This window comes from Pygoscelis adeliae, unplaced genomic scaffold (genome assembly GCF_000699105.1).
Source record: "Pygoscelis adeliae isolate BGI_AS28 unplaced genomic scaffold, ASM69910v1 Scaffold57, whole genome shotgun sequence".
NCBI lineage: Eukaryota > Metazoa > Chordata > Aves > Sphenisciformes > Spheniscidae > Pygoscelis > Pygoscelis adeliae.
In genome coordinates, this window is record NW_008825615.1 from 19,522,865 (window position 1) to 19,540,103 (window position 17,239).

At 39.0% G+C, this 17,239-nt stretch overlaps 1 protein-coding gene across 1 annotated transcript in view; it reads left to right on the forward strand.

Moving 5' to 3' along the window:
* The first annotated feature begins 5,047 nt into the window (after positions 1–5,047).
* The window catches only part of ERICH1 (glutamate-rich 1), an 88,140-nt gene continuing 75,948 nt past the window's right edge, over positions 5,048–17,239 (forward strand). The window contains exon 1 of the mRNA XM_009333263.1: positions 5,048–5,084. Within this exon, the coding sequence (XP_009331538.1) occupies positions 5,048–5,084 (37 nt within the window). The remainder of the gene's footprint in view (positions 5,085–17,239) is intronic.

The window sequence follows — 17,239 nt, forward strand, 5'->3', positions numbered from 1 at the left end:
CTTCTTTTTTATTCAGTACTCATTCTCACAGACATGGGTATAAGCTAACAATATGCACTTCACTCTGTTGTGACATTAATTCATATTTGCAAAACACATTTAAATCCTTCAATGATCCAGAATTGAGAGGTATTGCTATTGTGGTTATTACATAGTTTGACTTTGGGCCTGACTTCTGTTCATGCTGCCTAGCTGTACTCTGATGGGAAGGCTGCCATAAACCCCAGGTTCCCACACTTCAAGCATTTGAACTTCATAAAATTGAAGTGACGTTTCAGTAGTAGAAGGTCAATAAAGGACTCAATGAAGAGCCTGTAGACATGACTTGCCAATCATGGTCCTAGGTACTTGGATGTTGGTTCATTAAAATTAGTGATGCTTGTTCACAGATTTAATCAGGCACAGAAGATGTACAAAACAGGGTATTGTTTGGATTTCAAGTCAAAATCTTGAATAAGATTTATAGATCAAACAGCAGAGAAAGAAGGTTAGTTTATGGGAACAGGACTCTTCAGTTGATGGACTAGTAGTTTCTTATATATACGTGACAATGAAGTCTTGAGTTACCACAGACAAATAGCCAAACAAGAAAACTATGTTAAATTAATATCCAGGTTCTCAGCGAGGTGGAATTCAGCTCATAGATCTACAATGCTCAAATTCAGGTGTCTACAGTTACCAAAATGCCTACGCCTCTAGTAAAGTCAACAGTGCCTATGACCGTGCATTGACGGCTCAATTCAGTTGCTCACATACTAGTGCCTAGTGTCACTGCAGGTGCCCTCAGGTATCACCCCTAACCTCCAATTGCCATTTCTAAAGAACATACACCCTCTGTAGGTCCTACAACATATGTTCTAGCCCCTGCAGATGTCTTGGATAACCTAAAGCATCTGAAATACCATAGGATGCTTAGGTTTACTGCACACATAGTGGCTGATCAGCTGAATTTCTCAGTTGCCTTTGCTGTACCGACCAGATCTCCATGCAGTATATTGGGATCTTAGGCATGTAGGGAATGAGTCAGTGCATAAATACAGGTGTCTAATGACTTCTGGGGCTGCCTATTTACTCAAGAGCTCTGCTGAGGCTGGGAGACATTACACAGGACCTAAGAAGGACTGGAGTCCTTTAGCGTAGTAGCTGAGAGCCACGTGGAATAACTCAGGGCTTCTGAAAAGGCACTAGATGTTTGAGTTGATGCAGCTGAATTGCCTCATACACAGGCAGACAACTACATTCAGGTATCTTAATCCTGAACTGAACATCACCTTTAGATTCTGACATAAATGGTACCCCAAGAATTTGTAGCTAGACTGTAGAGCTGATTAGAGCAATAAGTCATAAAGAATGTAACTTTCAAAAGTAACCATTTACGCTCACAGAGAAGTGAAAAGGAGTCTGACAGAAGCAAAGACAGTGGTGCACACAACAGTGACATTTAATAGCTTAGTAGAAAACACCAACACGCCTTGCACACGAACTTTATACAAAAGTGCAGTGAAACGTTTTTAGCCGAAGAATGTACTGCCTGAATGGTGACAATGCATACAGGCTACAGTTGTGCAGAAGAAAAGTTTACGGTCATCTTCCCTACAAAGTATTATTTATCTATGCTTAAATCTAATTTATAGATATGTACTACATCTATGTATAGTTAATCTATAAACTACTTCTCTTATTTTATGAATAAAAAATGTAAATGTTTTACACGTCTCTACAGTATTAGAATACAACTGATAATGACAGTGTTGATGAGGACTGGGGGGAGAATAGTCATATCTGTATTACACAGTTATCTTCTTTTTCCTCAGTGCCCTGCAGAACTAGGCTAAACTAAATATTCAATAACCAAAAGCAACAGAGAACAGTTTAGAAGTCAGCTGGACACAAAAAATGTAACCTGCCCATGCAGCTTAAACACAAAGCATACAGGCTCTCTGGAGGAACAAAAAATGCTGAATTTCTAATAATAAAAATATTTAGAGAGAAGGCTCTATATTTACGCATGAACATGTTCCTACTGAGGATGCTGAACTCAGTAGGAGTAGGATGACTTACAGAAGTTTCATATGGAGCAATGCCGATATCTATTAGGGCTTTTTTAGGTATTACAAGTATCCGAATATAGAATGTTTTGCATATTTTTTTACTTTTACATATAAAAAAATTAGTGTCTTACTCTGAATCATTCCAAGCATTCCCAAATGAAACCTTCTAACATTGACTCAGTTTGAGAGAAACTTTGTATCGCTTCTAAAAATAGTTGTGCGTGCAGCTTGGTAAAACAGAACTTCACATGCTTTTAAACCCCAACAGTAAGAGCTACATTTAATTAAAATAATTTTTAAAAACCTTGAAAGTTGTCGGATATATCTGCTACTGACAAAGATAACAGGTATGTGTATAATGATGTGCATAATGTATACTGACAATTTATCCCTTTTATGTTAGCAGGATTATGGAAGTAAAACTTTTGACTAAACATGCAGTTTCAATGGCAATTTTCTCTCTAACATTCTAATGGTCAGCAGCAGATTTAATTCACAACAATGCCAAAATAAGTTCAACTGGAATTAAAATGTGCAAGAATTGTTCTTATTCTAAAAGAATGAGATTCTTCTCTTACTTTTTTTTTTGTTTTGTTATTTTAACTCTGGGATAAGTTAAAGGCAGCACAGTACTGTGTTGCCACTTCTGAAACCGACAGCATACCAGCCAAGTAAACGCAGGACACATAAGTTCCAAGAGCACTATGGATAGAGCTGGCATTTCCAAGTCACTATAGGGCTTTCCACTTCTTAGCATTTTGAAACCAGCACCACAACTATCTAGAAATGAAGAATCTTCATGTTAAAAGGACCAACTTACAACATCGAAGCTCTCCAGTTCAAACGCAGCTGGTGAGGGAACAGAAACACGTTTCTCAAAAGACCGCTGAACTTCCCTCACCAATACTTGAAGCAAAGGCAACATTCAAGTAGACACTTTTGCCTCTGCCTTATATTCCTGAACTCTTACCTGCACCCTATTTCTTTACCCATCTGCTTTTTTAAATGCCAAAATATTTTATGCCTCTGATATTTTTATGTACTTAACTACAGGCAGCAATTAGAATGCTGGCACTTCCTGGCTACTAACATTTCAAGCTTCTATCACAAGAGAGAAGGAGTATGTCATGTACTCGTAAGGAATAGAATTGTTACCAACAACTGCTATTATTGGCATGTTCCAAATAAGCTCCAAACCAGCCTTTTTCTATGTCTTAATCTCCTGTTGCTCAGCAAGGAATAGAATCACTAAGCGTCTCAGATCAGGCAAAAATGTATTTACTGATTTAAAAAAAAAGAAAAAAGAAAAAAAAAAAGAAAAACAAAGCATGAACCCCAACCCTGCTCCTATGTGGGACTACTCTAAATCAGACTTTTTCTGCTACAAAAAAAAAGGTGTGCATGCAGGACATACAACTCAAAGTTAATGCAATGTTATGACACAATTTTCACCTTCCTGTAGGATTCAATGCATGAGAACAGTGGGCTCAATTGCAGCCTTACACTAATGAAAAATCAATTTCTGATGCCTTTATGCATAGATGCTGATTTTAAAACCATCCTGAGCAACAGGAAGAAACTACAACTAAAAGATTCATTCCTTCAAGACCTGTTTAACTGTATGGCCAAAATTCTACTGGAATGTATTAAAAAAGAGACTACCTGTAGATTTCCCTGATGGAATTCACCATACCATCCTTTATGATAGGAATCTGCCTCTGAGCCAGTCATCCCAAGCTCCGGTGTTGAGATAGCTGGCACTTCTCAGGTGTGATGCAGCTAAACTGCTTTAGGGAGAGGTTGCATCACCCCTTAGGGCTGCCCATCTCACTCCACTCGCCACACAGGGAACCAAGAAGTACCAGTAACCACTAGTTACTGCTCAGATGGAGGCAGTTACAACATACACATTTAATCAGATGAATCTCATGTCCAGCAACAAAAGTCTAAAGAAAGAACTGAGTCCATGAGTCCGCTTGACCACAATTTCTTTCCTTTAAAATCAGGATCACAAAAGCATGTAAAATTGTCCTGGTTTCGGCAGGGATAGAGTTAATTTCCTTCCTAGTAGCTGGTACAGTGCTGTGTTTTGGATTTAGGATGAGAACAAAGTTGATAACACACCGATGTTTTAGTTGTTGCTAGGTAATGCTTACACTAGCCAAGGACTTTCTAGTTTTCCATGCTCTACTGACTGAGAAGGCTGGAGGTGCACAAGAAGCTGGGAGGGGGCACAGCCAAACTGGCCAAAGGGACATTCCATACCATGGGACGTCATGCTCAGTACATAAACTGGGGGAAGCTGGCCGGGGGGGGCCGCTGCTCAGGGACTGGCTGGGCATCAGTCGGCGGGTGGTGAGCTGTGCATCACTTGCTTTGTGTATTATTATTATTATTATCATCATTATATTGTTATTATTTTATTTCAATTATTAAACTGTTTTTATCTCAACCCACGAGTTTTTCTCACCTGTGCTTTTCCAATTCTCTCCCCCATCCCACCAGGGGGTGGGGGAGTGAGTGAGCGGCTGCGTGGTGCTTAGTTGCCGACTGAGGTTAAACCACGACAAAAATGTATCAAATACCGTGAGAAATAACAGATGTAAGTTATGAAAAGGAACTAACATATTTCATCAAGATTCACAGAATTTGCTAGGAAATACTTCCCAGTACCATACGTATGGGACCAGCATCATCCACAGATGTAAGCTATGTTCTTATTTATTTCAGAAGACATTCAATACAGCAAATGAAAGAACCAACAACATCAGAATTATAATGGTGAGGCAAGGAGACAGCAAAGAGAGAGCATTAGGGGGAAAAAAGCTAGCTAGGGAGAGCTGCATTAATTTTTATAAAGAACTTAAAAATGCTGCTCTGTTGGGAAAATCAATCCTAGATCTTTGACTGTAAGAGCAGGAGCACAGGAAAGGTGATCTCCATAAGGCAAGGCAGGAGCATCGCTTTACACACTCCAGCGCCCGCAGAGCTCAACCATGCAGTACCAGTATGGAGGAGTTCGTAACAGCACAGGTGAGGGAGGTGCAAATTGGGATTTTACCAGCACCTGACTTTGTGGTGGGCTACACAGACCAGGCTTGGGAAGATTTCCTGATGCATACGAGGAAGCCAGGGAGAACAAGGTCCAGGACGCTGAGGAATAGGGAGCCCAGAGGGGAAAGATAAGCCTGGAATAAAGGAGACACCACATGTGCATCTGTTACTACTTGTGCCTTTGAAGGCCTTAAGAGTGAGGAGGTTTTGTCAGTTTTAGTAAGCTGTCTGCTTTACAGAAAGGGGCTATTAATTAGCTAATAAAGGTTGTCATACCAGCCCTGACATATACGATAAATACTGAGGGTCACTGGATTTTTTTTTTCTCACTTAAACCTTATCTTATATTTAATACTGCTTACTCATTTCATTTAGACCAAAAATAATTTCATCTTCTAAAGCAGTATTTAAAATAGATCACGCATTGTCAGCTCTTTCAAAGGAAATTTCTAAAAATGATGGAAAAGCACATGCAGCCCTGTTCAGGATAAACACTAAATCTGTTCCCCTTCTCGGTCCTTACTGGAGATCAGCAGAGAGGAGGGCCAACTGCGGTCTTCCCAAACACAGCTACCTGAAGGGAGGTCGGTGTCCGTGCAGCAGGGCGAGCTTTAGAGCTTGCAGTTGTGGTTTGGTAGTGAAATGGGATATGCTGCTCAGTGTTAGTATGGCCTGAAGACATCATCTTGGACGGAGAAGGCAGCAATCTTCAGGTGCCCCCACACACACCCAGGCACCTCCTTCAGGTTTCTCTGACGCCAACAAAGGATTGGGCCAAAATACTCCAGTAATTCCCATCGTGCCAGTGACTGGGGCAGCTTGCAGCAAGTTCAGAGAGGGGCAACTCACTGACACCACAGAAAAATGGACTTGCCCACTTGCAGACAATTTACCGTCAGCCACAAGCCCCAAAGGTGGTAGGTTCATCTACAGTGCAGCGGCAGGGGGAATGCTGCTATGGCACCCTGTGTGGTGAAGTCTTGGTCTCAGGCACCTGGCACACCTTCAGTGGTCATTGCTGTGGCACTGTGTGGTGAAGTCTTGGTCTCAGGCACCTGGCACACCTTCAGTGGTCATCGACGGAAGGGGAAGCTATCAAATAAAGGGGACTGCAAAGTTCGGGGAGAATAACTTGGTGATGCTCTCTCTTCAGGCACCAGTAAACTGATACCCCAGCCCAGTGTTTTGGGGTATTTGGCTACTTTTTCAACAAAAGCAAGAACAAAAATAAAACACTGTTTCCCAGTTTTCCATTACAAGAAAAATAGGAACATACATTATTTGCTCATATACAACATAGTGGAGCCAAAAATACAGCTTCTCTTGTAGGTAGTCTTAGCTCTTTATGACTTGAAAATGCCCACACTTGCTCTGTCCAAATTAGGTAATTTATTTTTTTTTAAGCACATTTTGCTCAAAGAGTTAATATGTTCAAGTCACTCCTGGGTAAGGCTACAATGAAAAGAACTGAAGTATGACACAGCCCAAATATGATGCTAAAACCAAAAGCCCTGCTTCCAGTGAGGTGTGTGCTCAGGGATGCCTTTGCCAGCTGGCGCCTGAAAATCAGGTCTGAGTTCAGTGGCAAAAGCTTCCTTGTTCACCCGTAACTCAAATGGCTGAATTCAAGCATTTCAAATATTTGAGATGGCTGGATTTCACCAGGAAGTAGGCTAATTTGTGAAAACTAAATACAAATAAGCTGAAGTCTGAGCAACTGACAGCTCAAATTTGCACACAAGCAGCACAATGTTCTCCAAGCATATCTGGAGAGCACTTTTATGTCTGCTCATTTATTACATCAAATAAGAAACACAAATGCATTTAAATCTCTAGGATCCGTTCGTTTTAAATTCGTTTTCCCTGTGAAGTTGTTTCCATCAAAGTCAATGCTTACAGTTAGGTACAGCCTCTTAAACAGCTCCCCTTGGTGTGATGGAAACACACGCCTAGGGCAGGATTTGGTTGCTTGCAAATCGGTGCCAGGTGTTATTTGGGAAACCTCGAGATACCTGAGGTCAGCAGATACGTACCAAGTTGGTAGATATGGCACATGGGTTACATGGGACGCTTCCGGAGCAAGGGTTCAAGGGCAGAAGGATGACTACCTAGAGTCCCTAACGGGACCCTGAGCTCCCCAGTGATGGCAGGGGAAGCCCGTCCCGGGCAGCTGGTGCTCCCCAAGAGGTGCTGGGTGCCCCCAGCCCAGACTCCAGCCACTCTTCTTTTTACTAGCCAGGCCTGCATGGGCATCTTGGAGATGCTAAAGCACCTCAAGCAATGCTGGGCCCTAATGGGAGCTCAACTGCATCTAGTCGCTAGCGCAAGCCAGTGCTATCAAAACGTTTCCTCCTGTCAAAAATGCTGCTGCTGCTTTCTCCTTCACCCCTCAATTCATTCAGGTGACACAGAATCAAGCACAGGTAAAGCAAATAAACAGCTAGTGTGAAAGAGAAAGCGAGCAATTTTCATAGGGGCCAAACCACAAACGGAAACAGAGATTTCAGCCAGCCCCTTTTACTGCATCAAGAAACTAAGTGAAGGTCCAAGTTCAGGCACAAACACACGTGGGGAGTATTTTTAAGTGAATTCACAAACATACCACTTCAGTACCAGCTGAAATTTCCAAGTAGTCTGCTGTGGGAAAAAACCAATGAAAATGTTATTATCAAAGAAATTCAGAAAGATGTCGTCGTTTCCTGGTGACAACAGGCAACATTCCAGGATGTTCTTTTCATTGATTTCTGAATGACAATTTTAAGTCACACGTGAGGAAGAAAAAAATTCTATACATAACCACTAAACGATATTGTATCATATTTCAATTTTTACAGGAATCAGTTCTATTCTGTTTTAGTCTTTGCGTTCATGAGCTTTTCCATATACTTAGGAACAATTACCTGCCTCCATATGGAAAAAAGTGAAATTATTACTAGTTTCATCTTCATAATGACTATATGAATACTAATTTGCTATTGCTCAGTATTGTTAATTTTATATTATTCTCTCACTTTCCACTTTGTTTTGGGTTATTTTATTACACTTTAGTCACTTCTTTTATGATTTTTTTTTTTTCTCTGTGGAAAATAATTTAAATTACTCTTAAAATTTCTGTGAAATCTAAGGATGCTAAAGATGTTGCAAAGTTACTGTTAGGTCTGCAGTCTTAACTCTTTCTCCACTCTCTTTTGTGGAAGGTATATAAATGCTTGGGTATAATCGCAATTTGTTGCTTATGTATACAGTCTATTTTTCTAACAGGTTTATGTTATATAGGTTGGCACAGATTTCTGTTAAAACAATACATGAAAAATCAATCAGTTTGTTAATACCACAACACCCTCTAGATCAAACCACACGGTATTAGTAGCTATAGCCAAAAAATAGCAGTACTGGATGGTAAAGTAAATTTTCATAGATACAGTTTTAAAGGGAACACATCAAGAAGTTTTTACTGAGTAGTATTTCAGTGTATCCATCATTCTTTCATAACCGGGACATCTTGCACGTACATACATTGCTGTTTATTTTGGTACTTCTTGCAGACCTTTCAGATGAGATTTCGCCGGTGGTAGTGATTACAAAAACTGGACATATTTACGAAGGGAGGACAAGGCTGGAGAAGATGTTTTATGTTTTGTTCTGAAAAAAAATGAAGACTAACAATCACACTGATGTCTTTCAGAAGAGAATTCACATGGGAACAGCCTGGCTGCCAAGAATACTTTGTTCCTTGTGCTCCAAAATCAGAAACATGGCAAAAATTTGTTCCATTGGTCAAGAGGAATGCAGCTTACGTGGCAAGTCGTGATAATAACGAGTAAGATATTTCTTCAGGGTAACTTGGACCAGCCCCATGAAAGATGTTGAAAAAGAGAGGCAAATTTTATTCATCATTATGTGGAATTATGCAACTGAAATTAAGAGAAATGTTTTCTTGCAGTAAATGACTTCCTGGGAGGGGGTTTTGACAAGTTATCCTATTTTATGGGTAATCTGTTTTCCAAGTAAAGAACACTACAAACGCAGCCTGGCAGCTACCTCACATCAGCTGAGCCCCTTTATACATTTTTACATATCAAGATGCATTATACGATGCTGGTGAGTGTTTCTATAGTCTGTGCAGTTTTATCTTGTACACATGAAAATATTTAAGTCTGTCAATCTTTCATGAAGCAGTTTGTGAAACGTGTACGATACCTCAGGAAAGAGATGTTATGCAGCTTGTTTCTGCCCTTTACATGTAACCAGTACAAGACAACCAAAATAGTCATCCCCTGTACTGCCCTACTAGGCTCTCTTCACTATTATATTCAGACACTTTCATCTATATCCTTGATCATTCGTCTCCTTTTCTTCTGGTGCCAAGCAGTATCACGATGGTTCCCTAAACCCCTCCATAATACTCTCCTTTTTTTCCAGCGTTAATCTGGGCTTGCTCTTGCATCTGCTCACCCTTCGGCTGATACATTGCAACATGAAGAAGTGCAGGAAAACACAGATGTTAACACGACAAGCTGTACTTAGAGCACTGATCTTTCAAGCAGCGAAGCAAAATGTTATCTTTCATTTCAACACTGTAATCAGAATGTAAGGCTTCACACATTCTCTTGATTCTCAGGCATCACACTAGTTTGCTAAGTTTCAGTGTCCATGTACATGCTGTGGAGTAACAGATGGACATTTGTCAGAACATTTTAAATGAAATTCCATCAAATTAGTAAGCATACCACAAAGTTTTTAAAATAATGGAATGTAATTTAAAGAAATTAATAAACACATAGAAAATATTCTATTAAAGGAAGTATGGAAAAGGTGTTTGTTATCATTCTAAAAAAACTGAAAAGAAAAATAAGATGTATTACATTACTTGGGTATGCAACTAAATAGAAAGTTACCTACACGCAGATGCCAGGAAAGCTCGTGAAAGAGACTGCAGTCTGAATGTGATACAGGTATATAGGAAAAACTTTTCTATTTTATTGATCAAAGCAGCATTCTACAGCCTGGCAGACACTGCACTTCTCAGCTTTGTATTTTGCTCTTTCTGCATCATTTTTAGGACAGCAATTCGTGACAATGTTGGAAAGTAAAAAGAAATAGAAAATCACAGGGAATTATCAGAGACTTGACGCTGGTTAGTAAAGGAAGTGTGTTTCGTAATTTATCCACGACAAGGAGTATTTGAGTTACTTTCACCCTGCTCTAAATCATAAGCCCAGTACATGTTAAAAACATTAATGTATCAGATGAGACATTTACTAAGGAATGTACAATCTCCAAAAGTACCATAAAATGAAAACACTATTTTGAAATACAATAATTAAGAAAAAGAAGAATGAAATGCATGTCAAAAAGAAAACTTGAAAACAAACAATACAAAAGAACATTAATTGCACTATAAATGACCTCAAGAATGAACAGGCATTACTATAGGAGATCTTTGGTTGGTGGATGTAAGAATATTTCCACTGATTTATGTAACCTTTAACAATTTATTTTACCTGTAGAGAAACATTTTTAGGGAGGAAAAAGATAAAAACTTTGGGAAGCATCCAAAATTAATATATCACTTCTTAATTTGAAAAGAAATATATCAGACCTTCAAAATATTGCATTTAACTATTTAGATCTATTATAATGCTTTGGTCATCCGTTTCATTATTTTCAAAGGTCAGTGTATGTGCCTTTGAATTCATAAAGTAATACATAACTTTCTAAATCTCGTTGCAGCTGAAATCTTGAAGTGTAGAAAGTTCAAGTTTTCCTAAGAAAGGTCAGTGCAATATAAGAATGCATCACTTTACAAAAGGAGGAATGAGGCTGAAAAATACTGTAGAGATAAGCTTTCTCTTTTAGAAGTGTCATATATGTTAAGATTTTGGAGTAGTAAATTCTAAATTACCTTTTAAGAAAACTGTTATCTTTATGGAAATTACTTCCCATTCATATTATTATAAAAGTACAGGATATCACAACTAATTGCATCCCTCTTCAACTTCATCAAAATAATTTCTTTTGAAACACCTCACTTGTATTCACCTCTTACATAATGAATAAAAGTTGACATGCATGAAGATGGGAAACGCTGTAGAATCCAATGCATTTCAGGACTGGCAGCAAAAGTAATGCTGCATTTTCAGATGTACTGCTGCCTTTTCTGCATATAATGCTATAAACTGCAGATACTTGTGACAAAACCCCTTTGATCTGCAAATCATAGTATAGTGCCGTTTAAATAAACTGTGTGCTGTGAAGGAGCCATGCCTAGTCTGTGTGTAACATTTTGATTTCTCAGCCTACTAAAACTTACGGGAAAAAAGCAGCAGTCCTGTTTATCGATTTGAATTCCAGAAAGGAAAAGAGTAAATTTAAATTTCTGTTAAGCTACTAAGAAAACATCACCTACATTAGTTATTTTAAAATGAATCTCTTAAATATTGGAGTTATTCTCTTAAATCCAATAATTTATCGAGCTCTGAAAACTAATTTTGGACATTTGCGGTATGAATACAAACTATAGTAGCTATTCCTAAATGACACCATTTGTAAACAGACCCTCAAATGTGCGAGATCAAAATCTCAGACTGAAATAAAAATCAAGTTACAGTGTATACAACGTGTAACAGGAACACTTAACAATCACATTTTAAAAATATCTTACCTTTAAGTAAAACATTATGGCAAAGATAACCCCAAAATAGCCAAAAACCAGGCCAGATGCTGGATAACAAAGCCACAAGTCGCCATCAAAGAAAAGACCAGTTTCACGTCCTGCAGCCAGAAAGGGCTGGAAACATCAGAGGGGCTTGCATCCTCCTTCAGAGGGAAGGTGTCTTCCCAGTTAGAGGATATTAATACGTCTTACTCATACGCAACATCTTCTTGCTATGTGATGTCTTCATGCCCCAATTTAAAAAAAACAAATAAGCATTATTAAGTCTACATATTATTTCCTCTACACTGTGTTATCATGAGGAAGCCTGGTTAAGAGTATGATAAAGAATTCAGACAGATACATAGTCTTTCCAAGAAACTTGATTGTGCTTTTTCATTTCCTTTTCTAGCATTAAAAAAGGCCCAGATTCTTCCTGTAGATTCAACTACGCAGGATTTGAAAGGCTGCAAGACCAAGGGAAGTAAATCAAAGGAAGAAAAGCAAGCTTTGTCCTCCTTTCTGCTCATCAGGGAAGATAATTGTTGTCAATCTCTGAAACTAAAGAATATATTTGTTCATTTAAGTGAAATCTGCTGTTGCGCAGAGGATAAAGGTGGCCTTACACTGATGCTCTTTGGAAAGAATTTCACTCTGCATGAATGAAGCAGAAGTGTCATTTTTTATCTTACTTGGACTCTGTTTAGACAAATTCGATAGAGTAAGAGTGTTTATGCTCTGTAGCTTTATATCCCAATGACTTATTAAGCCATAAATCAATAAGAATGTGGAAGTGGAAGATCTTCTGGGGTTTTTTCCTTCCCCTCCTATTTTTAGATTACTCTATAAGAAATAAAAGGAGTAGTAACTACTTGAGGTTCTCTCTCTACTGTCTGCCATTCAGGGGACAAAAAGAGGGTCAAAAATAACCTCACACTTGTGGCGATTGAAGCTAGTTCTGGGAAGTTCTTTCTACTCCTCACTGCCAGTAAAACACACAATAATACAATAACATACTTCTGTACCCCTGCAGCTGCACGAGCTCTAAAAATGACCATGCAAGAGTGAAACGGTTTGGACAAAGTTTCCTTAAAGGCTAAGTTGATTATCTGCATCATTAATAATACCACATATGGTTTCTATGAAAAGTCACCAGCCTATCCAGTTGCGAAACTAGGAGAATTGTTGGAGACTTTGCTGATATTTTATGATATGTCATTTGCATAACATTATTAAGGCATTAAAAAGTTTTACAATGCAAGTCATACTGTCAAGAAGTAAAGAATCACAGGAAACTAATTCAGTTGACCTCCAATGCACAAAAATAAATCTCATGTAGGAAATCAACATATTAAAAAACCCTGGCATGCTACGGGCAATTGGATTCCAGACAAGCTTCAACAATTAATTTGCATTCTTCCCCACACCTTAGGGATTATTGAAAATACAGTATCACCTAAATTAAAGAAGAAAGATAATAAGGACGCGGTACAAAAAAATGTTTTAATTGTTATTCTCAGTACTGACCTGCTACCTCTCCAGGGCAATGCAGGAGAGTTGCTCCCTGTGAAAGGCAGCACTCCAGAGGCTGAACATCGCTCGAGCAGCCTCTCAGCTTCCAAGATGAAGTATGTATCGGAGACACCTTCAATGACCACTACACAAAAGACCGGTGTCCAATTTCTCCAAATTTGTGTTTCCTAGTTTTACGCTTTCCTAACTGTTTTCAACTTCATTATCAAGACTTAACCTTTACACTTGTGAGAATAAACTTTGGCTTGCAACAACCTTCTGTGTTCAAACCGAGCTCAGGTCAATCTGACAACCCTAAGATGCTCTTCTTTCCTCCGACATGACAAATTTACTTTTTAAAGAGAGTATTTAAGGTGGAAGATACAAAATTGAGAGTGGTGGAAGGATTTTGGGTGGAGAAGGAGCAGCTATGAAGGACCCAAGACGGGGAGCTATAGATAGATAGAAAGCTCTGGTGTATACTTCTCTTTCTATCATTTGCGTATATGTACAATCTGAATCTCTAAATTACTGATTTTTGCCTTGTTGGATTTATGTATGCATTTGACCATATTTTTGACGTGTTTCATTACTGTCAATTTATCTACACACAGCGGTACCAGCACCTACTGAAGATAACAGACACTGATTCCCCTTCTGAGGTAAAAGCTTTCACCTATGGTATACCTCATGCATCTCTGCTAACTGCAGGTGTATACTACATTTACTACCAAAAGTGGAAAGAAAGTTTTTTTAGATTGTAAGAATATATGGTTATAAAAGTACAAAAAAATTTAAGGGCTAAAGGCCAAGGCCACACTGGAAGCTATTTCTTGTTCATTTTCAAAACTGGCAAGGATAGAGAAATGTGACAAACGTTGAATGAAAATGCATGGAAGAGAAGTAAATTTTATGCACAAAACAAGTATTTAAGAAAGTAGAGTGAAAAACAGATAAAAGCAAAGTGAGACCAAATATATATGCATGCGTAGAAACACTGATTGAGAAATCTAGCTGCAGTGATTTCCATCCTCTCACCACAACTGAGCGTGTACTAAATTAATAAACTGCTACTTGACATTTCCTAAATAAATATCACGGGAATAGTACTTGTTTTACTTTAATGAATCATTTTGGCCCCTACAACAGAAAGTAGCTCTGATGAACTATAATCTGTTTCGGGAAATATAATTCTATAATAGAGATATATATGGACTGAAATATGAGAAGTTTTGGTCTCCAACAGGTCTACTTTAAAAGATATTCTGATTCATCCATGCCCACTTCTACTTATATTTGATCACAGCTGTTGACATGCTGTATCTGCCATGCAGAGAGATATTTCTCTACTAGAGGTAAGAAAGCCATATGGTTCGTGGATGACTATGAATTTTTGCAAGGCAAACTGTACTACATGTACCTTTTTTTTCCTGTAGTTACTCAAACAAAACTACCCATTTAGCAAACAGAATATTTTAGATTCAGGTGGGATATTTTGGCCCATATAATACATTTCTAAGAACTGAAAGTCTCCCTTAAATACAATCATAATTGATGAGCTAACGCTAACTTTCTGCGTTAGCGGTGCTCTCGTTCACCATGCATGGTTAGATAAACAAATTTACTGTAGTGATGAACTGAAGCAGCAAATAAGACTTGTCTTGTTCACGGAGTAGAACTGAAGCAGCTGTTTTTGTTTGACTGATGCAGTTTGAAAGGGCCCCCTGATGGTATACCTTAGAAAAAACAAGGGTTTATTTCAATGTTCTTTTTATTACCAAAACTACTCATAGGATTATCATAGCTATACAAGGAAATTGCTTTGACTACGTGTAATTGCAAACAGCAAAAAAAGTTCCTGCAAAGGCAGGTGCAAAATAACATTTTACCACCTTTGTTAAGGCACACAAAAACTATCCCAATAATTACTCCAATTTCCATAATTTAGCCAGACAAAGCTCTCAGTCAAGCTGATATTTAGTCATCCAGACTGCATCTATGAATGTTTCCCATTAGAACATCCGCTGTCAGAAAAAACTGCCGTAGCTGTGAAGTGCTAACTTGACCAGGACGAGCAATGTCCAGGAAAGCCTGCAGAGGGTACCCTCTGGGCAGGATGCTACCCGGTGTCCAGGCACAGTGGAAACCGAATCCAAGCTTTCCTCAGGATCAGTAGGAATGTCCTATTCAGGGATACATTTCTCCTATCACATCTACCTACTAATATTAAAGTAACTTGCTTCATATATTGGAATTTATTAGAATATAATTTTTAGTTAGCCATAATGGACCTTGACATTTTTGTCTTGATTTGGTAACTTTTAACAGCTTGGCAGAGCCAGCAATATCACCATTAATACTGGTGGGACTTTGCCCTACACAAATGTGAAATTCTGATCCCATGAAGTCGTTAGGAATATTACCATCGATTCAGCGAATCCTGGATTCGACTGTGCGGTTTTACGCATTACATAGACAAAACACGTTCTCCTCAACACCTCTGTCAAAAGCAGTCTGTGTTTGCTGGTTGTTAAATCCTCGCTTAAAACATTTCTGGCTTCACTCTAAGTGTAACTTCAACTTGTACCAGAAATTTAAACTCATTTCAGGGGGACTAGAAATTCTAAAAAGTTAAGAAAGAGGTACGCCCTGTACTGTTCTACTGCAAGCTAGGACTGAATGCAAATAGCACTTCATAGTACTAAAATGAAAAGCTAAAAATAATCTAAAATAGAATCACCAAAATTATTTGACAGTCTTATAGTTTTTACTTCGTGTGTAACTGAACAATGGCATAATAAATGCATTCTTTAACTTGGGAATATTATGTCAGATCACACAGGGTCTGACTACAGCACTCAGAATTAAATTTTCAATGCATAACATTGTAATTCATAAAACTATTAAACATCATCTGAGTTCATTTTAATCACATACCAGAGGTCTTGAAAAGCATGCAAAATGATGGGGGGGGGAACAACCATTCAAGTATAAATGATAAAATCTGGTTAGCACTGTAAAAATAGCTACACGCAGTAGAATTAAAACTTGCAATTCTGAAAGAAAGTGCTTTGTGCAAACCATCTGGAAATGAAAGTATAATTGCTATATTGCTGAAAGCACAGAAATATAAGACTTCTACTCTTCCTATTTTACCTGTTTTCCAGATAAAACACGAGACAGAAATGAAACTAATCACAGATGTGAAAGGCTGATACCTCAAACACATTTGCATTATAAAACACTATCATCCCCTGCTCTAGACCAGAGCCGCTTTTTAAAACAAGTCCAGTACAACCAACGGGCTCCCCCGACATACCCCAAGCTGCAGTACAAAGCATTCAGCTACTAAGACCCCACACGAGATTTCTCAGTCACCTGCACTTGGATTTGCACTCGGTCACATTCGGGTGACCCCTCCTCCTAGCAGGATGCCCCCCTGCAGCCATCTACTACCTAAATGACTCGAGGTATTCAGTATTTAAAATTTTGCTAGTGCTCCGCTTGTGATGCTACTCCGAAGCACACAGAAATATACACAAAACACTCCAGCGCTGAGAAGGGCACTTGAGTTTCGCCGCCTTGTTCTTGGGCTCACACCACCTAGAGTGACTGGAGCACTCGATCTCACTCTAAGTGCTTTGATTTGGAAGAGGTTCAAATATCACCTGCTCCCAAGACACATCAAGCCGGTGTAAGCCCGTGCCGTAACGAAGCAAACGTTAGCACGTCCGTGCCATCAGAAACAAACAACAAGAGGTTCGTCGCTGCAGACTAGAAACCCTTGGAAGTTTCAGGGAAGTTGAGGCCGCAGCACTCATATACGCACGGATGGCTAAACGCCCAGCTGCACGGCACCCGCACCGCCATCGAACTGGGGCACCAGCAGCCTAAGAATTAGGTTACGAAGGCGACAGAAAGCGGGGCCGCGGGAGAAAGCCCCTTCGGCACTTCCCGCCGGCTGGAA